The sequence below is a fragment of the Molothrus ater genome, chromosome 2 (genome assembly GCF_012460135.2).
Source record: "Molothrus ater isolate BHLD 08-10-18 breed brown headed cowbird chromosome 2, BPBGC_Mater_1.1, whole genome shotgun sequence".
In the NCBI taxonomy this organism is placed as follows: domain Eukaryota; kingdom Metazoa; phylum Chordata; class Aves; order Passeriformes; family Icteridae; genus Molothrus; species Molothrus ater.
The window spans coordinates 73,360,025-73,383,021 of NC_050479.2; the positions used below are offsets into that span (position 1 = coordinate 73,360,025).

Below are 22,997 nucleotides of genomic sequence, written 5' to 3' on the forward strand. Positions count from 1 at the left end.
AAGGTCAACCAGTATCTGTGTACTCCAGGGACTGGCACGGGGGAATGCATTGCTTAACATCTTCATAATGACCTAGATAACAGAAGAGAGTCCACCCTCAGCAAGTTTGCAGAGGAAGCTCAGCTGGGAGGAGAACATCAGATGGGTGTACTCTCATTCAGAGGGACCCTGGTCAGGGTAGAGCAATGGGCCAACATGTACCTCAGGAAACCCAACAGAGGGAAATGCCAATCCTCCAGCTGCAGAGGTCTAACACTAATCATCCCTACAGACTGGGGGCTGATCACCTGGAAAGCAACTCTGAAGTGAAGGACATTGGGGTTCTGGTGAACACCACGCTGATCATGAGGCACCAATGCGCATTTGCAGCACAGAAGGCCAACAGCCTCCTGGGCTGCATTAGGAAAAGCACTGCCAGCAGGTCGAGGCAGGGGATCCTTCTCTACCCATGCATATGGAGTGCTGGGCTCAGTTCTGGGCTCCCGCATACAAGACAGGCATAGACAACACTGGAGAAAGGCCAGTGAAGCACAATAAAATTAATCAAGGGACTGGAGCACCTTTTATACAAGGAGGAGGGGCTGAGAGATCTAGGACTGTGTAGCCTAGAGAGGAGAAGGCTTGGGAAGATCTTATCCATGTGTCTAAACACCTGATTGGAAAAAATAAAGGGAACAGAAACTGATTTCTCACTAGTGTCCAATGACAGAACAAGAGGCAATGGGCACAAAATAGAATACAAGAAATGTTGCTTTAACATAAAGTAAGGAAACTTTCTTACAATAACAGCATTCAAACACTGGCCCAGAGAATACATTGAGTCTCCATCTCCTTAGAGGCATTTAAAACCCAATTGGACATGGCCTTGAAATGACACAGCTCTGTGTATGGATCTCCAAAGGCCCCTTCCAAATGGAATGATTCTGTTATTACATTTGGTAGAAAACAAGTAAAGACTTGATAATTTGATTCTTAGATACAGAACAACCATTCTATGAATAGATTTAATCTATTTATTAAGGTCCTGCAGCATGCATCACATACATTCATAGTTGGTTCATTTGATGCAGGTGGTCAAGAAAGTAAATTGAACATACGAAGGCAGATCCTAAATATTTATGCTAATAGCTGAATAAACATTAAGGAAAAATTACAGATCTGGAGCTAATTCTGGAATGTGTTCAGTACAGTTTGTAGGAGAAGTTGAACCTAAGTCCACTCACCAAGTCTGAGCTGTGCTAACTAGCTAACACACAACCATTTTGGATTCATGTGAAGTACAAAAAAACCCCATTTTAGAAGTCATTGGGTAACTTGTTAGAGTACCACAATTGTGTTTGTTCAACTGGACATGCCTCCTCTACAGTTCAAGTTGAACCAAGAGATAAGGCATGACACATCCAGCAAAAAGAACTCACAGGAATATACCATATTAAATAAGTAATATCCTTGCCTTATGTGCTAATTCCTCTACTTAAAAAACCAAACCCCATAATACTGGCATAAATAAGTGGTATATTTAAATTTCATTTTAAAAAGCTTCATTTAAAGGGTAATGACTTCATTAAAAGCTAAAAAAAAGTCCCATGGAAATGCCAGGGGTTTTCTTTAGCCCAGGAAAGTCTTGCATATTCCTAAGGTAATGAAAATCACATCAGGTCATCAGAAAACTGACCTACTAAATCTTGCTGTTAGTAATCAGACAATCCTTATGACTTACTGAACCAGTTACCAATCAATTTATCATTTAATATTTTATATCTCCATAAAAACCTAATCTCTCAGCATGTCTCTCTGCCATTTCCTTCTCTCTTTAATCACCGATGAAGCATGAACCTCTCGCCTTCACAGGCAAGTTTCTTGTTATGCACCCAGATGACTGGGTCAGGATCAGTGAACACTGCAGGTAAATGTGCTAGCTGTGGGCATGTAAGTGAAAGTCATCTTTCACACACTAATCTCAACAATTAATGGCAATAAAACCTAACTCCAAAACTGGCAACCAAGACCAATCTTATGGGCAGATTAGTTCTCACAGATTAGCCAACTAAGAAGTATCCCTTAAGCTGCTTAATTCTACATCACTATTTTATAATCTTAAGGAATCTTACATTTGCTGTTACTTTCTGTACATAACTCTATCCAGAAATTGCCTGTAGCAATGGTGACTATCAAAAATTAAGGACTAGAGTGGTAGTAAGAAGGAGAGATTTGCTATCTGCCTACAAAGGGACAATGGCATTAACCTCTGGTTGTTCTAACAGTGAGTAGTACACCACTGAAGTCCTACAGACAGTAGCCTGATTGCAATATCAGCACTCTGTGTGCTTGACAAAGACTTTTAAAAGAGACCCTGCATACAGCTTAAGGAAGTCACACCAAACATCAGTGCTTGAACTGAGGGGCAAGAACTTTCCGTTTCCATTTAAATAGAAAAGCAAAACCTTCATGGTCACATACCTCATTGCAACATTGCTGCCATCAATAACTATTGGCCTCAGGTTGTCTCCATCCTCTGTCACATCCTCCTGCAGTGGAGACTCTGACCTCTGAGACTCTATGGAAGACGCTTCACGCATTACACTAGTGTTAGCATTAGTTACAGTCTGATCAGTCTCAGTTTTATTCCCAAGTTTGACAAGTTCTCCCAAAATATCGTTTATTAAAGCATCAGTACCAAGTTTATTTAGTACAAGTTGAACCTGCTCTTCAGAGTAACCCAACTTAAGTGCAAACTCCAGTTTGGTTTGATATTCTTTCACCACATCAGGAGGCTTTTTGACTTCCTTAGGTACTATCTGAGCCTCTTCTATCCTAAAGTCTTGCAAGATCTCATTTCTTTTTAGTATATGAGGCTCTAAGCAAGGAGATCGGCACAGCTGTCGATGAGTCTTAGGCAATAAATGTGACTCCGATGCAGAATTATTCAGTCTCTCTGAATCATTATCAGAATTTGTGCTTTCTTCGGAGTCACAGCTTGAGCTTCCAGAAGTCTCTTCAGAGGTCTCCTTTTCTCTGTCTTCTTTCCTAGAATTAACCTTATCCATCGTTGGCTTCTCCACCATCGACCAAGGTACAATTGCATTTATTTGTGTGCCAGTGCTCCCCACATAAAGGTGGCCTAAGTCATGACCCAGATGATCCTTCAAGCCCATGAAGCTGCTGCATGCACTTGACTCCACTTTGCTGTTTTTCTTGTATTCCTGAATATAAAGTGTTCCGTATTCCTAAAGAGAAAACAAAAACGTTGCAACTGGTTACACGCATTACTTGTTTCCTATTTTCTTGCTGCTTCCTCAGAACTGCATTTATTCTCTTGCAGCCGAGAAATAGAACTTCTTTCTTTTTATAAACATGGAAGGCTTTTTGTGGAAAAAACTTGCTAAGGAATATCTCTACTAAGAGGATAAATAACTAACCACCTGTCTTCTGAATGTATCAAATGTTTTACTTATACATTTCTAGAAATGGATTTATGAAAGAATATGAAACCAAAGACTCCAAGTTTACCTACTGTAATGCAGAGACAGGAGTAAGGTAACTATTTAAAAATAATGAGATATTTCTTCTAGCATAAGACTATGTTGTAACGACAACAACAAAAAAGTGACTACAAAATACTCTAGAAAAGGTTTTCAAACTAAATACCTTACAGTATGTTGAACAGAAAGAAATTAGCATAGTGCAAGATCCTCTGGCTTATTAGTAACAGAAAGCATGATTAAATAAAAACTTATTGGCCCTGAAAGACACTATCAGCTCAGCTGAATACACTCAAACTATTTCTGAATTCCCTTATAAAGTGATAATTAAGTCAAGAAAGACTAATTGCTCTCAACAGAGTGTTGTACTACTAACACATACAGCATTTAGGGACGTGGATTGATCTAATGGCCAATAAAGCCAATGGAAGTCTTTGCACTAATTCCAACAGACCATTCATCAAGCCAACAAGACAACAAAATCAAAAGCTGGTTTCAGCTCCTGCATTAGATTTTTGCAAGCCTTTAGATAAATCAACCTATACCTGTATAGATACGAGTCATTTAGGAAGAATGGAAGAAAGAAGTTGCAATTTTCTGGACTTCATATACTCGCCATATCGGATTTTCTTGAGGAATTTTGCATAGCCGTAGCTATACAGAAGTTAGTTACCCATTTCATCACAAACATTACTTAACAACCTACATTTAAAGGCAGATTGCTACCTCTTTCCCTTACTTTGTTCTTTGAAACAGCAATCTTTGCTAACTGCTTCAATAAAGAAAATAAAACATAAATTATTTCTCATAAATAAAAATGGACCATATGGACCAATTGTACTGAAAGGTTACCATGAAAAAGAAGAATTTAAATTAAGGAAAGACTATGAAACAAAGAGTTCTTTCACACTTCCATCTTGTAAGGCAGAATATAAAGCAAGATATAGAGACAAAGGACTTCACTTGAACTTAAAATTTCTGTCAGCAAATACATTAACTCTCCCATCCCCCTACAGGTGAGCATTTAAGACTGGTGTGGTATTTTTAATATACAGTGTACTTTCCTCTTCTTGCAATAAGATAATAATAAAGATTTGAGAGTGTGCACCAGAGAAATTAATCCAGGTTTAAGATTAGAGAGAATCAAACAAACAGTCCAATCCATGGCTCAGTAAAAGTAGATTCTATAGGCAGGGAATACCAAGACATCACCATTGTGGTAGAGCGTTCTGGGGCACAAAAATCTTACTTTACCTGAACATTTCTAGTTAACATAAATAAATCTTATCTATCGTCAGTGCTTTCATCTCCAACACCTTAATCACAGCAAGGTTGATAAGGAAGAAAACAAAGTTTTATTTAGATCTTATCTTGTTAGAAGGCAGTAGGGCTGTAATTCTCAGGCAGTGTATTAATGAATATTGCCTTCTCTTAATGTAAAGCTTTAGGATTTCTAGCCACCCGGAGATAAAACACAACAAGAATTTAGGAAATGGACCTTTTCACACGGTGATTTATTAACTAAGATAATACACTTGATAGCACAGAGGTAGTAACAAATCACAATATTCCAATAAAAAGATACAGTTAAAAAACCAACACTGTGGCCTTCACAGGACCGACACACACACACCACACACAAAAATTAAAACAAATCGCAAACAAGCAGCCCCTATTGGAAGCCAGGCTGCCTAGCAACCAGCCTCTAGTTGCTAGGATGCGCTCCTTTAACATACCATCATGAATACTAGCACAGCCAAAGAATAATTTGGTATGAACAAAAGCCCATGAAAGAGAGCGGGACTTAAGTGCGTCTGGTTTCCCCTTGGAGAACAATGCAGCTGCCAAACCAATCTGGAAGCCCCGACATCATTGTTCCACCAACCCCACAATCTGCTCTGACTCGAGGAAGTCTAGTTAATGGGCAATACTTTTAAGCTGGACTGAAAAGTTGAGCTGGCTCATGTACCGCTGCTGTAGAATACAGGGAGATAATGGGTCACTGCCTAAATCCGTGTACTGTGAAATGTCATTTTAGTATTGAACTAAAAGTGAAGGGAGGGTTTTTATGGAAGGGGGGGAAGAAGAGTTTGCATATTAACAGCATCAAATACCAAAAGCCTGAAGTGCATAGATTAGAAAGAGGATTTTTTTTTTTTTAGTGTTAAAATAATACTTAAGTCATTCTCCAATCACTTCTTTCTTGAAGTTTAAGTGCTTTACAGCAACTACAATCATAACACCCTCCAGTGCAATTCAAAGAAGTCACTAGCATATGAATGTGTCTGAAGATCAGGCATTATACGAAACGTACTTTAGATGATTTGCACATCAACTGCATATGAAAAATGACCATAGCCTGAGCTTGGTCCATTGTTAGGAATATATACATAATAAGCCTCACATCTATCTGCTTTAATTTTCCTGTCAATCTGCATCATTCTTCAATATATAATTGCTTGTTTTGCAAAGAACTCTACTGTTTTTCAGAAACTATTTAAAGAACAGAATAATAGAAGGAGCAGCTTTAACATCTCCCACAGATAATATATAGTCATTATACTATTGCTTTAAAAGCATAGTTAAAATTGTATTTGTACTGTAAATTCAAAGCTAAATATTTCTGAAATAGTTTTGCATAAGCAGTATACTATTCCTGGCATTTGGCCTAAAATCTGCATGTAAACTGGACTTATTTTCAGAAAAAATTTTTACAGTGCCTGGAAACTTTGTATATTGTATTTGTGGTCAGTAAGCACGTCTTAGAAACATTACACTTTGGAGCTCCCATCATGATGTCCTTTATGAGATTCACTGACTAGAACCATGAAAATCAGATGTCACTACTGAATGCTGCTGATTATTTTGTCTTGGTTTGGTTAGTGAAGAGCAACACGCCAGGCAGTCAATTTGAATGAATTTGTATTCCAAATAAACACTAGTGTACCTATATACAGGACAACTACAGGAAGCTCATGAAAACCAGAAAAGGTCACATTTATCTAAGGAGCAACAGCAGCTAAGAATTCTTTATTCACAAGGAGCTTTTATTACACACATATGGTTTTAAAGTATGCCAACTGATACAACGCAAAATAGCTAAGAAAAGCATCTACTATGAATTCTGATTTAAATGAAAGACAAACAAACAAAAATCATCCCAAAAATTCCAGTCATGAAAGTCTTCCCTTTTTTGTTATGCTCACCACAGCTCAGTAAAACAATTTGTATTTATGAAACAGTTGATAAAATGGGTAACTCCCAATTTAGACATACCTATGATAACATAAGTTTTAAACTGTAGCCCATTTTAAATGACCGTATCTCACACTGTGTTCATTGTTAAAGGCTTAAAGTACTGCACATACATTTATCAGGTATAAATATAACAATCCAGATGAGCACTTCATTGTAGAAGTATAATATTTTACCATTTCTTAGAAGTTGTCACTATTTTCCACTAACCATTAGCAACAATCAGCCCATCGGTTCACCTCCACACAAAACAGAAATATTTCTCAAAGGGACAGGGGCTAGTAGATCACCTAATCTTTTACTGTGTATTCAGATTTCCACTTACAGTTGAACATAAAAAGTCATTTTATGCAAATTTAGTTCACAGAGGAAAATAACAGAGTAAAGTGGTGTCATGTGGCACAGTATAACAGAAAATGTGTATTTGCAAAAGACATCAACAAGTTTCTGAAGATACAGTCTACAAGGAAAGAGTTCAACATGTTTTCACACAGGTAGACTTTTTCTAAGTCTCCTAAACACAAAATGTAAAATATTGAAATAATTTTGTTGAAACACTCACTGCTTGTCACAAACAGAAGTGCAGAGTTGATCAGAAAAGAGAAAAAAAGAACGTATCTGTTATCCAAATGATAAAGATACTGCACAATGCAAATAAAACAATGAATATGTAATAAATACCTACTGCTGTAGTTTCTATGTATTTAATTACCATTGTATTTGAGCGAGTGCTGTTGTCTGCATCATTCTATCCAACAAAGGAGGGATGTCCCATTGAACAGATTGGTTAATGCTCTGGGGCAACAGATGTCTACTGGAACTGCAGGAGACCAGCAACTGGTGGCCTGCCCATCTTCTGAAAACTTTCAATAGACTCATGCATATGTTCACACAATAGGGCATGTGGTAGAAATGCAAACCTCTTTTTAACCCTTTTATATGCTCTCTTTCCCTCTCAACTGATATATGAAGGTCTTTGTTTTGGGCTTTTTTTTTTTTTTACAGAATCCTTGGAACATAGGCTCATGTGTGAGCACAGAGTGTTTGTTCTTCAGCCTAACATCTGAACTCAAAATATAAAACAAAACAGATTAGAAACTTTATAAAAGCAGCCGGACTAGATCTGACATACTGATAACTGGTTTTAAAAACTTAAAACCTTTGTACCTGCGAGCACCCTCGTGCTCAATCTTACATGCCAGTCTCTTCAGACAGCCTATAATGGAGCTCTTCCTACTTCCACAAACATGGCAAATTTCACCCACGGTGTGGTATAATGGAAAAGGTGTCTAATTCTGGTTTTCGTTCTAAGAGCTTTTTCTACTACTCACAATTTAAGTAACAGCTTATTTGCAAAAAAGGGTAAATACCTGTAACTTAGAAGTTGAAACCTCTCCTTCTCCCCAGTGGGCTAGAGAATTCATTCTGTTGATGGCTACTCCTACCATTTTCAAATTCTGGGAAATGCACCATTACTGATGCTTTCAAAAGTTCCTTAATAGAATGCAGAGTGAGTCAATGCTCTTTAATATACTTAATCTTAGCACATAACTGGTTTTCTATCCCTCTTTTTCCAAGAGACACCCAAAGTGTGCAAATCTCAGCCGACACGCAGGCTAGCTTGTTGTCCAAATGCAAACTGATAAGGCTGCAACGCCAGAAAGGTGAACCGTCCCGTTTGTGCAGAGAGAAGCCCCCATACTCACGTTGGCTGGAAAACACACAGACATTGGTTTCTCTTAGCTGCTCCAGAAGCAACTCCTTAACACGATTTCAGCTGCAGACTTCAGGCAAGCAAGCAGAACAATGAATGGACGAACAGATGGACCCGCGATGTCTTTGCTTAACCTACTACTGAGCGGCTGCGGAGCCAATCACGGCCGGCAGAGCTCACAATTAGTTGGCTGGGCAGATGCAAGGCAACCTCCCCATCCTGCATCAGGTTCCGAGGTTTCTAAGATAAGCAAGTTGATGTCATTCTCAGGGTCTGCCCCGGGCAGCATGTGTATTAACGAGGGGTGTGCAGCAACAATAGGCCATACAAAAGAGACTAGCAGGCAGCTGCTGTATGAGAGCCAGAGTCATTAGGGAGCAGGCTGCCAACAAGAAACACCTGGCTTGGGCAGACTTCAGCTTCTCCTCATTGTTTCTAATTCATGAAACAAAGAAAAGAATTATTTTTTAAGTAGTAAAAATTGTGAGTTTCTATTAAAATGTATCAGTCTGGAGGAATATAACCCCTTCTATTATGGAAACAAAATGTTCTTTGTCAGGAAAAATATTAAAGAAAAATAAATCTATCAGGAGCTATTGTAGTCCCCTTTTCTTGTTAGCAAAATTAATCATAGCAGTATAAAGCACAAGGAGGTATGAAAGGAGCCCACACTAAACACTGAAATGCATTCAGAAACTGCTTTCTGAATTTTCTGACACTTTTCTACATTAGTCAATAATTGCAACAAACTTGCATTTACAACAACTCTAAGAGAACTTGTAGGTAATTTCAATGGAGCGGGTGAAAGCCTTTAAACTAAAACCACATAATATTAATATATGGAATAATGGATATTTTTAAGCAGTTGAAACATTAGAGCACTTGACAGAAAGGAACTACAAACCACTCTTTTGTTCTGGACTCCCTTACATTTGTTTGCAACACAACTGCTTTCCCCTATTATTTTTTCACAGATCTGTTCTAGATGCCAAGATCTCTCCATCTCTTCTCAATGACAGAATATTTCAAGAGAAGTCTGGAGCTAGGCTATAGTCAACTCTTTATTGTTTTTATTTTCAATTGAAGTAATCCACACAGAAACACAAACTCCAGTCCACATCTCCCCTCACTGCCCAATATTTCCATTGCCCAACACAGACATTAGCAAATTGTAGCAAGGTTTGATGCTTGATAAAAAAAGGTGACACACTGTGGACTTTGAAATAAGAATTTGCCATTGCTGATAACTTCAGCTGAAGACAGGTCAACACAGAAGGAAAAGATTCTGCATTTGCAAATGTTCATCTGAATGACTACTAGAAAAGCGTATTTCCTGAACTTCAGCATCATTACATGACTAAAAGCAATAATGAGAACCACAGAGGCAGCTGTCTCCTCTGCTTGTGAGGACAGGCAAACTGCTGGGAAATATCTACTGTGATTTAACAGAAGGGAAGAATGAAAGTAGGTTTGTTACAACTGTTTCAAGTAACTTTCCAAGCTTTATGTGGATATTAAGGCAATTCAACACAGTAAATGAAAGTACATACTGTCATGCTATTACACCGATGCACTTATCAGGTTCCCAGATACTAAACTTCAAGGAAGAAATCCCAACTATAGTTTGTCCACACTGTCCATTAAACACTCCTAAAAACAACTACTAACACCACAAATTTGGAGCTTTTAAGTCAGAGGCAGGAGGAGACTCCACACTAATTTCTGCCACTGTGAGCACAAAGACTAGAGAAAGCTACCCACGAGCACAGTGGGACGCCTGATCCCCAGCACTGGATTAAGCCTCTTTGCAAACAGCGAATAAAAGCAGTGATCTGAAAAAGCTAATCAGTCCCTGCTGTGGTATTTAGACTACCTCAGTTGCCGGTATTGGATAACGTTAAGCATATTAAAACTTCTGTAGGCAAAATTGGAAGCCAGTCCAGTTCACCTATGTCCAAGAACTGCACTTAAATGCAAGCAGAAACACTTGGCCAGTCATTTGTTACCTCCCTGATTAGAGCCAGGCATTTCCTTTGCAATACAGAGATGCTTGCTTTGCAGAAACACGTATGATACCCTTCATATACATCTGTAACAGAGAACTCCATGGCAGAGAAGTGCTGTACTTATGGCTCTACAACCACGACTAGTGCAAGTGTATTACTCAGCTTAGAAAACTGCCTTAAAAATAATGCTGTAGGACATTCACTCGCAAAGACCTGCCCCCTCTATGTCTTCTACAGTAACAATAAAAATACCACCCTGTTTCATGTACCGCCATACTCTCCACACACCAAGTGCATGTCTTCAGGGAACTAGGGATAAAATTTAGTTGCAGATTAAAGTTCATGCAAACACCATGCTGCAGCACTATGACTAAAATGAGAATGGATGCAGTCTGAATACTTACATTATATTGTTAAATTTACAGAAAATATTCTAGTAAGCTAGAGTTGGGTGAATTAGGACGACTTTTTCTAATTCTATCTTGTGCACAACATCAGTTACTTAAACCAGATGCCTCTTCTGGAAGCATCTTCTCAGCTCTTCCCTAAAAGAAGGTGGGTTGTTAAAGGTTTACAAGGTATCAGATCATCCTATCAAATCACGCTTGTGATGACAGAAAAGCATTCATACTAAGGCTTATCAAGTACATGAGGCTTCCTTGTGGGAATGATGAGCTCACCTGCATGAAAGACACTGTATGAAACAGTGGGGCTGTGCCATCACATCTGTGAGAGCAGATGTGCCTAAGAGCATCACCAGTAGGTATAAAGCAAGCACAAGGCACATAGCCCAAAGGGACAAAGCAAGTTCTACTTTTTGTGCTAAAACCTCCAAATCCAATAATGAGTTCAACAGCTTCCTATTATTATACTCAAAATACAAAGAGGTAGTAAATTAAATCCAGACACAGCAAATGTAACAGCTCCTTCAAATTTCTGGTCTTGCAAGATGAGTGAGCTATAAAAACCTGTATTTGTGGCTGCTAGGTATGGGACATTTTGTACAGTGCTCATCAGGTCCTTAGTGCCACTTGATTAAACAGCAGGCCAGCACAAAATCCTGAATTGCCTGGAGGTGATGGGCTTGGAGACTCCATGGTGGAAGGAAATTTCAGAATGGCACAGCAGAAGGGTATGGGATGCTGCAGAGAGACACAGACCAGGCTGTCTCTTGCTTTGGGTGAGGGGTGGGAAGGAGAGCATCCCCTTTATCCTCCCCCCGACTGCTCAGCGTGGTGTGAAAAGCACACATGGAAGGGCCAGAGAGACCAAAGGGGGGAGAGCTGGAGCAGCTGGGAAATTCAGACAGCAGAGGCTGAAAATATTAGGGAAGCAGTACTATAAGGCAGAAAAAACCCTCTAAAAACCCTACAAAAAAGCTGCTAGCTCCAGCCAAATCTTGTTGTTTCAAACACATTGAAAGCAAAGCCTTATTTAAAGAGAAATTATTTTATGCAAGCATAGAAAATGGTCATTCTGTCATTCTGTAACTCCAGTGGTATTATTGCAGCAATTAGAAAGACAATTTGTCCCATTAACTTGTTTAATTATCTTTTATTTTACAACTTTGTGCTAAGCCTCCTGTAATAAATTATGTTCTTTGCAAGAACACACTGCAGAAGTTAAATCAATCATGTACCACTGCATTTATGAAGTAGAAATTAAGGTTATAGGCTACAGACAAAACTCAGCCCAAAAAAGGTGAAAAACTTATGTTTACTGTTGGACTTGGGAGCTGCAAGGGAGATGCTTATTTTTAAAATTACAAGGTGGCAATGCAAAAAAAATATTCCTTCAAGTTATACGAAGAGATAGACTATCTTAAATAGAACACTTGAAAGAAGATCACCTAGTTTTGAGGAGTGGTAAGTGGTGCTCTAGACTGGATCTACTCACAGTCAAAACCAGACAAAAAACCACCACTCTACAGCCATACAAAGGACTGAATTAAATGACGCGTAAAGAATGCCAAGAATTCAGAAAAAGAACTGATATTATGATAAAGATGAGTAATGTTTTGCCTAGAGAATGACCAACCTTTCAAAACCACCATATTTTAAAATAAGGTTCAACTGTATTTTCAAATGCAGTGCAATTGCTCTGTAGAAAAATATGCACTTTCAAATGCATTAAAACAAAGTGGTGAAGAGTTCTTTCACTCTTTGAAAAAAGACACATCTCTCTCTAGTTATCCTTAAAATTAAAAAAGCAGAGATGCATTTTCCAGCAGGGCATCATCTTAGAAGAGCCAGAATGTCTACAGTTTCTGGTATAATCCCATTAGATCATTGATATATTGGCTGCATGCAAGACCTGAGCAAACCATTGCAACATTTATCAGGATGTCCTCTGAGGTGATGAAGAGAAGTAGAAAACCCCAAGTGTTATCATACGTAGCAATTACTTTTTTTGCTAACCACGGGTGAAACAGATCCAGTCTTTATTTTTCTGTTGGTAGACAAAGGCAGTGACCATGAGCTGTTCATCACAACATGACAAAGCACCAGCCTGCAGCTGCACAGTTCGCCTACATAAGGAGCCCAAGAGGCTTGAGCCACACCAGCCAGCTACATAGAAAGCATAAAGCAGCATTCTGTGATGCCAAAAAGCACTGGCATCACCCTCACTACCACACTGAGATGTAGCACCTGAAATGAAATACGTTTTCTGAAGCATATTTTAATTTTAAAATTAAATAGTTTCGAGCATGTGACAAACAACCCCTCCACTGTTTACCTAAGAGGATGATGATTTCCTCAGTACTGTTACTTACAGATATTCACTGTAGGCATGGATTCCTAAGATGCGCTCCTTTCACAGCGTGACAGAATCCCTGAAGTTGGAAGAGACTTCTCTAGGACATCAGGTCCAACTCCCCTCCTCCAGCAGGGCTACCAAGAGCCAGGTGCTAGACCCTCCCCAGACAGCATCTGAACACCTCCAAGAATGGACACTCCACAACCTCCCTGGGCAGCTGCCAGTGCTTGGTCATCCTCACAGAAAAAGTGCATTTCCTAATGTTCAGAAGGAATAGTCTGTGCCCACTGCTTCTGGTCCTGTCCATGGGCATCACTGAAAAGAGGCTGGCTCTGTTTGCTTTGCACACATCTTTCAGGTATTTATATGCATTGATAAGAAACCCACAAGTCTCTTCTCCAGGCAGAACAGGCCCAGGTCTCTCAGCCTTCCCTCCTAGAGGAGATGCTCCACTCCCTTCACCATCTTTCTGGCCCTTCATTAGACTTGCTCCATAACTCCATGTCTCTCTTCTGCTGGAGGGCTCAGATTTATCTCACCAGTGCCAAGCAGAGGGGAAGGATCACCTCCCCTGCCCTGCTACACAACCCCTGCTAATACAACCAGGCCACTGCTGGCTGCCTCCAGCACAATGACATACAGCAGGCTCAAGGATTTCCCATCTTTAAGTGGATGCTCTGACTCAAATGTGGTTAAACTCCAGCACAAACATACGAGCCACTGTAAGCACACCTGCACAAGCACACCAGGGCATGCACACAGATGGACAATCCCAGAAGTCTTGTTTTCAAGGGCAGTAAGTCACATGGTCAGAAATTCTTGGGGGTTTTTTGGGAATAGACACAAAGCTCTGCTGGAAAGTATTCAGGGGTTTGCAAGCCTGAAAGCACTGAAACCCCCTTCTACACACTAAGGTGGCTGTTGGGCAACTGCTCTCATCAACACCATCTCATAAACTTCAAGTGTGAAATTCACTGTCTGTTTCTGCAACAAATGGGGGAACAGTGCTTACTTAAAGATTGCAACTGCTTATTTTATTTTTTAGTTTTATTATTTATGAATTGAAGGAGACAAAAAGCTACAAAGTGTTCAAGGGAAAAAAAAGTTTCCACCAGTACATACATGTCAGATTTGATCTCCTCCCACTTCCAGAAAGAGTCACGTTGTCTGGATGCTTTCTGAGCATGAAAATTTGAACTGTCTAATTAACTTTCCCTGTGACAATACTGGGTGGCCAGACAATGCCTACAACTGTACAAAGTGTATACCATCATGCTTAGCAAAGTACTTTTATTCAAATTTGTTCTGTCAGAAGAAAATCCTCTTACAAAACTAACACGGTTATGTGAAAAAAAAGTATTCTCTTCATTTAAATACACTTAGCTAGTCAACTTAATATCTTTTATCTGTGCCACAGACTATTTAAGAATTTGAAAGGTTTGTCAGAGGAAAATAGGCTTCTCAAACTGTCTAGAGACATGGCCAGGTTGTGTTTCAGGCCATGTTGCTGGCAATAGAGCCCCATAATCTCCAGGGTTCCTGGACACAGTTCAAGGTGTTGGTTGGACTCTGTGTCGCCCTAAACGGCTTCACAGTGTTATGCTTATTTGAGACACAATTCCTATGCCTGTACCACACGGCTGCAGTTGTCTTTTTGGCCTGGAGCCTTCTGCAAGAGAGCTGCCAGCAGCAGATTTTCTGCACGACTTTCAGCCTTGCCATTTACTCTCTACTGGGATGAAAGAAGCAGAGAATATGTTAAGGTTCAATTTTTTACCCAGATTTAGTAAGCTAAGAATCAGAGAAGACAGAGATGATCATGTGGTTTGTAGAGACACACTTGGCACATAACTGTTTCTTACTTTCTGAGGAAGCTTTTAATAGACCTCACAAGTGGCAACAATAGGCCACATTTTACAAAAAGTGGGTTACTGTAGCTGCAAATCAAAGTTCCAAATGAACTTGGATTCTTGGAATTAAAGAAAATAGCTGCACAGAGGTCTATCTTATTACCTGTCATTTAAGTATAGCTTTTCTTCAGATTTACTGTATTCCTGAACTCAGGAAAGACCATCAGAAAGCCTCCACACTGAGCTACATACAGGCTTTGAAATCCTAGTATCTTACGTGTTAATAAAACAGCTTGCTCCTGTTTAATAACCTAATACATCAGAAAGAGACAAACTGTGTTAGTAATTTCACATAATTTTTCCAGCTATTTATAGTCTCAGAGTCATTCTGGGCTCAGAAGTTTGCAGCTTTTAAAGTAGTAATTAATATTGCTGACCAAATTTTCTTGTATTTGGTTGAAAAGCCAGCTAGATTTTAGACCTGTGAATTCATGCACACATTTCTTTAACTAGGCTAACATTTTGAGCCCTTCTGAACCCCCAGTGCTCATACTTTGTTTTTCCAAGTCCTTGTCATGAAGTTAGATCTGATAAAGACATGCAAATGGGAATACTTTATTCAGAATTGGTGATGCTTTAACATTTAGTATTAAATAATTTAGTTTGGAAGGAACCTCTGGAGGTCAACTAGTCCAACAAACCCCCACTTAATTCAGGATCAGCTACAGTAGGTTGCTCTGTGTCTTTTCCTTTTGAGCATTTCCAAGGCTGGAGACTCCACAACTTCCTCAAACACCTGCCCCAGTGTGTAAGTATTCTCATGGTGACATTTTTCTTCCTCTTCAGCCAGAATTTCTCACATTACCTTGCCAACTGCTGCCTCTTGTCCTTTCATTACATGCCTCCACACAGAGTACTCTGTCTTCTCCAAACAAGTTACAGAGCTGAAGATGGCAATAAGATGCCCCTTGTCTTTTCTTAAATAAGGCTGAACAAACTCAGCTCTCCCGGTGTCTCTCCTTGTTACACAACCTACTCCAGCCCCCAATCAACCTGGTTGCCATCCACTAGACTGGTCCCTGTAAGACAATGTTTTCTCTTGCCCTTTAGAGATCAAAACTGGGCTCAATGCTCCAAATACAATCACACCAGTGTCAAAAAGGTTAATGATCACTACACTTGGCCTGATGGTGATCCTCTTCCTAATATGCCCTATTTAGCCTTATTGTCTATTTCTGCAACATCATCTTACACTCATCAAGGGACAAGGCTTTACAGTCCACAAAAGGATCCCATGTCAGCAGATGAACTAAACCCTATTTACAATGCCCACTGGAGGTGTCTGTTTTCAGTCTGCCCACTGCAAACATTTTCTCATCAGAGATCTCACAGGCATAATGATAAGTGCATTCAAGCTGCAGATGAACAATTCAAACTGCTCACAGAAGTAGCAACAAAGATCAGCTTTAACATGATGATGCTTATTTCACACTAATGAGTTTGCTTATCTGAGGTCTCTCTTGCAACATATGTATATATCAAAACCAAACTGATTTGTAACATACTAATGTCCAAAATTTATCAAGGCATTACATGTGAATTATAGTCCTACCACAGCCTTATAAAACTTTGGAGCAGCCAGTTTTATGAACAAATCAGATGGCAGACTACCACCAAATACTGTACAAAACCTTAGGGAGAGACTTAAGTACCTATGTACTCTACCAACACCATTAAAACTTATCAAACAACAATTATTCTCACTCCTGAAAAAAACTGGCTACATAATTTCACAATGCAAACACACACTAAATCTCAGTGAGATCTGTAGTTTAGCTTCTCCTAAATGATCAGGCAAGGGTGGTTTACCAAGTTTCACTTATAAGCAATGCTCAATTCAGAGATGACAGCAAAGATCTCACACAAAACTCATGACTTTGAATGAATCCTGGCAGTAAGGTCAAGCTCCAGGAAGTGAGCACTACCTAAACACATTTAGCCACACAGTCTTTTGCTAGAACCAGATGAAAATCCCATCAATGTATGCATGATACCAGATGTTATTTTCTTCCACAGAACAGCTAGAGTAAAAAGCCATGAAAAGAGAAGTGAACAAGTAGCTGGGGAAACAGCAGCTGAAGCAGAAAATCTTTCACCAGAAAGCATGGGCTGTACATGCTCAACAACTTTAAGAAACCCAGACTGTGACAGTTCCAATAAGTCTAATGAGTCCAACTCTCAGCTCGGCAAGGATGGCAAAAGCCTAGCTGGCAACCCAGCAAGAAAGGCAGTACAAACCCCAGAAGCAGCTGCTACAGAGACTTGTGAACCCAGCTGCACAGCCCTGGGCACTTGCACATCACAGTCCTTCCCTAGCCAGAACAAACCATTTCCAGAGGTGTATCTGGCATTACAATTAGCATGTATTAGAATTATTGCTGAAGCAAAAATTATCTGAGGTTTCCAAAGCAGTTGAATGTTTTAAGGTGGAAAAGCCTTAGGGGATGTTGCTACAAGCTATGAGGCTCTAAGGCACTTCACTAAGATAAAGTTGAGATCTCCATGTAAATGTTTATGGCACTTCTTATAAGAAAACTGTCTCTCATCAATAATGAAGCCATGTATCGAATCTGGAAAGATAGATAACTCATCAATTCAAATATTAGCTTTACAGATAACAAAGGATTGAAGAGACCCGTTGAGAGTCAAGGCACCAACTATAATGGCAACTATGAGAGCAGAGAGATGAAGAATGAGATACCAGCTACTTACATTAACAGTTTAAAGAACAAAAGTAGACTTGGAAAGTAGCTTCTGCCAAAAGACAGGCAATCTGTCCCTTTTCCAGACAATCTCTGCCAAACCACCAAATTTCATTAATCCTAAGATAAAAGGTCTAAGTCATAGCAACACTGAAATTTTCAGTTCATCACAAAACTTTAAAGCTTCATGGAACTGATTCATTGATTTCACAACTTAGCACGTTACTTTTTACAGCTCATAGGAGAGCATGGCTCACACAAATGGTCATTTAGGAATTATCATGTGAGTTTCTGTCAAGCAGTAAAGGGCTCAAGGATTTTACTCTTTTAGATGCTCCCTAGACTCTGAAATTTACCTACTCACAGCAAGCAAAATGCTTTTCAGGTATTTGCAATAACCTGTGTCACATTTACTGAACACCTCCAGCTTCTCTGATTCTCCAATCTCTGGCACTCCTCTGCAACTTTCAACCTCCTCCCAAGACATTCCTTTCATACCAAAAGAAGCTACTCTATTTCTTCCATTGGGAGGATTAATAACATCCATTAAACTTCTCTGCACTCCCATCCACTGAATGTCTTGCCCCTCCCTCCTCTCTACCCACTCTTTTCTCAAAATACCAACCTCTCATAAAGTAAAATCCCTCCTTCTTAACAAAGCTTTAGTTTCCTCATTATCCACCCTGAAGAAAACTGTAATTTTAAGCAAGAATACATTTTAAATACTTAGTATAATACTGCAGAAATTTTATGCAAAGAACACCTTTACCCTGAAAGAATTTAGAACCAAATCACTTTGGTCTAAAACAGAGATATTGGGAGCTACATTTATGAGCACATAGAAGGTTTCTACATTTAAAGGACAGCAGAACCTGGGATGGTCTAACATTCTATTCTGTATCCATCTACATGTACACACACACATATAAATATATAAATAGACACCCACACTCCCAGGGAGGAGGATGATGTATGTCAAATTTTAAAGTGTTACACTGGTATCATAAATCAAGCAAATATTACCTTTAAATGGTCAACTCATCAGGAGAGGTAGTCTGGTGCTCACTATGACATAAGCCTGGAAGAATGATGAATCTCACAGTTGCAGAGGGTGAGCTACGTTACCCCCCCAGGGGAAACTTTGAAAACATCTCATCTGGACCTTTTGAGTTGGGAGAGTAGAGGTGCAAGTCTTAAACCTGAGGTACGCTCTCAAATCATTCTCATTCTGCAGCTATAACTCAAGAATGAATGGAGCTTGAGTTTACCAAAGCCCTAAAATAATTCTTTAATGGGCAGTACAACACCCTAGCAGAATGTGAAGAGTCAGTGTCAAATGTTAAGTACAGCACTTCATGCTAAGGAAAATGCAATTTGGATTTTTGGCAGTGCAAGTTAAGCTTTTTACATAAGACGTGATCTAACCTGAAGTAATCAATCCTGATAGGTAAAAGAGAAATGCCTGGTTCATCTAAGCAGAAAGCCCCAAGGTTATGAAAACCTCTGTCAATTTCTACTCACTACTAAACAACTTGGTAAGGAACATGCTTTTTGACAGAGCCTCAAGCTGTTATACAAAAACATTTAAAGATGAAGGCCTTTTCAATTAAAAGTCTCCTCTAGCTCTGGAGATCTGCCTATTCCACAAGATATACACAGGAAAAAATACATACAGTGAGAAAAAAAGTTAAAAAAAAAGAAGGATGAAGAAAAATGAGTGGGGGAGAGGGGAAGAAGAGAGAGTGAAATGCCTCATAACTCTACCAGGAAGGCAATTATGAGCAGATTACAATTGATTTTCTATCTATTTTCTAACTGAAAATAACTACAGTTTGAGGCCAGGAAGTAAGAAAAATGACTCTGATTCTTATTACACCATCTCACCTCTGGTTTTTTTATAGTCTACTTTTAACATATAATTTAGCAATTAAAATGAAGTGTCAATTCTTTCAAGCATAAAAATATGGGCTTGTTCAATTAATGGGTTTCTTGATTCAAACATATGGTAGAAGTAGTACATTTATTATAAATATTTAGCAAGCTTGGAGACATGAGGCATTTTACACATAACTATATATGATAAGAGATATAAAGCATCACTCTACAACTTCAACCGAGGACAGAAACGGCTCAGTCTCTTCATAGAAAAAACTCACTGCAGTTTTTGTACAACATCTGTTTCTTACAGTAGCTCAGACACAGTTTTCAGTACCCCAAGTGAAAAAGCAAGGTGCAATCACCTCGATCACTAATAAGGCTGCTGGCTAGCTCCCATGGCAACAAACACGATGGAAATGACTGAATGATGAAATATCTCTTGAATAACTTAGAAAAACTCTTATCTATGACTACCTAGCTACATGTGAGACATTGCTTCAGAGAACAGCAAAAGCAGCAGAATAATATTTACAGAAGAGGAAAAGCAGAAGTTTTACATCACACATTTTCTACCCTTCCTCCTAGTTACTATAAATCTCTCTCCCCATTATTTACTACTGTTACTCCCTCTGAAGCATTTCAGTTTTTAAGAATTATTTAAAATACAGATTATGAAGAGATTGATCGTTGGATGCTGAGGCTACCAAAATCCAGATTATGATCTGTTTTAATTAAAAAATAAATAAAGGACAATTAGGGGAAAAAGAATAACAGACTCTTTAGTTCTGGGCAGAAATTTTTTAATAACTGGCTTAAGATAGAAGTTAGGGAGATGATGCAGAAAATACTAAACAAGATTTTATGACTCCTGTAATGAAAGAAGTCAAACTAAATCACACATCTCTTTTCTACCAAATGGAGTTGCTTAGCTGTAGCCATTTCTGAGTACAAGAAAAACTGACCTGAGCCAAATAAGTTCCTCATTTTACTTCACACAGACTTTGAACTGCTTTTTCTCCAGCTTGCTTAAAGAGTACTTTCAACTGCATGTAGCATGTATAAGACCTCACAAAATAAAATTTCATAAGGTTTTTGATTTACCTATGTAAAACTGAGCAGTAAATAATCTAGTCAATAGGTTTCATCAAACATCTAACTGCATCTCCAATATTTTCAAGTCTCACCAACTGCAAGCCTAGTTTTCCTCAAAAGTATCAACAGCTCTGGAACACCAACAGTGTTTTTAAAGGTTGGTACAACCCAGAGAAGCAGGCAGTGAAATCACTGCAGCAGAGTGCTGTTCAGCACAGCAGTCAGCATGAAATGCACAATCTGCACAGATGAGTCAAGTCTGGATAATCCCTTCATGCTCTGTCAGGTTGAGAGTATGAGGTTTGTTTTTAAATTGCATACCTTCAATAAACTCCACTTCTCTGCATTCACATTTTAAGACAATATTTTTCAATGCGTGTTTTGATTTGCAGATGTGTAAAAATACTGTTAGTGGAGTTCTGTCTATCAGGATCTTATAAATAATAACTGCCTTTTAAGAAGGACTGCAAATGGTAATGGTAATTGCAGCTCCCCTGGGTGACTGCTGCCCAGAAGTCTGGTGTAGTAATAAAGGTGTAATAACCGTGGTAAGATTTGTAGAGAGATGAAATACTTTGAATTGGTTCAACTACACCCATCAGGAAAAAACAAAAAGTAAGTTTTCGAATTTTCAAGAGTAAGTGGTCTAATTAATGAAGAAGAGGGAGCAGGGAGAGAGAAAACATAAAAATCTCCCCCTAATTCCCTAAAATTGTTGCAATTGTGTATTACACTGACATAACAAATTCTCTTTAAAATGCCAACATGCTTGAGTTCAGATTCATTAATGACAGATTACACTCTGTTGAAGTGTAGTATCAGCCTGGAGCACTACCAGTTAGAAAATTTAGTTCATTAAGATATATCTAATATAATCCTTGAAGTAGTCTTATTGTCAGCTCACTGGCTTGCTATATAGGCAAATGCTACACGGTAAGGAGACAGTGGAAGAGGAAGTACCCTGCCAGTTTGAAAACCCAGACATACTTCAATGGTTTATTTTCCTTCCAGATCAAAAGACCGTGCTACTGCTATCTTAAGTATGTTGTTAATTGCATAACCCTAAGAGCTGCAACTATGAGTTATGTCTCCGCTTTGCAAACACAGATCAAGAGGACAAGACACAGTAAACACGACATTTCAATACATCTGTTCGAGAAATGTAGCCTGCCGTTTAGTGGGATGCATTTACTTAACCCAACTTTTGGCAACACCATCGCTTATTTCGCCCTGTCAGATGCACCTAGCCAGAGCCAGGCACGGGAGTGCGAGACAGGGCCAGGTCCGGCTGCAGAAGGAGCTGCACAAGCACAGCCCGGCGGAGTTTCCTCCCCCGGGGCATTATAAAATAGCGTCACCGCTCCACAAATACAACCCTACACGCCCGGCGCTACTCAGACATGCCTGCAGAATTACGCCCCAAACACATAGGTGATTGAAAATTAATTTTTACGAGAAATTACTGCTTAGAAGCCACAGCCAGATCTGAGAATGGTGAAACCAACAGATATTGCGGTTCGGTTAGAGAAAGCCAAATTATGCAGCCCGTCCTCTCACACAAAGCGGAGGAAATAAATCTACACCCTCCTCACAGAATTATTAAAAACAGAACAGCCACAAAAACAACCTCAAAAGTTAGAAGCAGGGGAACGGCAGGGTAGGTAGAGTACCTGAAACAAGTTTTAAATTCCTTGTCAGGCTCCCGGTGCGGGCGGGTACGCGTGTCCCCGGGCCGGCCGCAGCTCCGGCACGGCCGCGGGCGGGGCGCAGCACGGCGGGGCGGGCCAGCCCGGCGCTGCCGAGGGGGCACGGCCGCCCCCGCCGCCCCGGCCAGCGGCTCCTGCCGGGGTCGGCAGCGAACAGGTCGGGGAAAACTTTCCGGAGGAACGGGGCCTGCCGAGGCGCGGGGCGACCCCGCCGACCCCTCGGGGCAGAGGGCTGAGGCTGTCTCCTCCCTCACCGGGAAGCGCCGCCGCGCCGCGGCCTCCGCCGCCCGGGCGACCTCCACCGGGCGACCTCGGGGAGGCGCCGGGGGCAGGGCCGGCGCGTGTGTCAACACGGGGCCGCGACGGCCGGCCCCGGCAATGGGCGGCGCCGGGCGGGAGCGCGGCAGCCTCGGCCCGGCGTTCCCCGCCGCCATCACCGGGGCCCGCCCGGTGCCGCCGAGCCCCGCGGTCCCGCAGCCACCCACCGGCGGCCGC

At 40.2% G+C, this 22,997-nt stretch overlaps 1 protein-coding gene across 3 annotated transcripts in view; it reads right to left on the minus strand.

Annotated features, from left to right (window-relative positions):
* The window catches only part of ZC3H12C (zinc finger CCCH-type containing 12C), a 38,805-nt gene extending 16,113 nt beyond the window's left edge, over positions 1-22,692 (minus strand). The window contains exons 1-2 of one of the 3 annotated variants that reach the window (XM_036404179.2): positions 22,467-22,692; positions 2,461-3,227 (exon numbers count right to left, since the gene is read on the minus strand). In XM_036404179.2, the coding sequence (XP_036260072.1) occupies positions 2,461-3,155 (695 nt within the window). In that variant the 5' untranslated portion in view covers positions 3,156-3,227; positions 22,467-22,692. Of the gene's footprint in view, positions 1-2,460; positions 3,228-8,443; positions 8,473-22,466 lie in introns of those variants that run through there. The other 2 variants (XM_036404178.2, XM_054514108.1) reach the window with 2 other exon arrangements.
* Between the last annotated feature and the right edge of the window lie 305 nt (positions 22,693-22,997).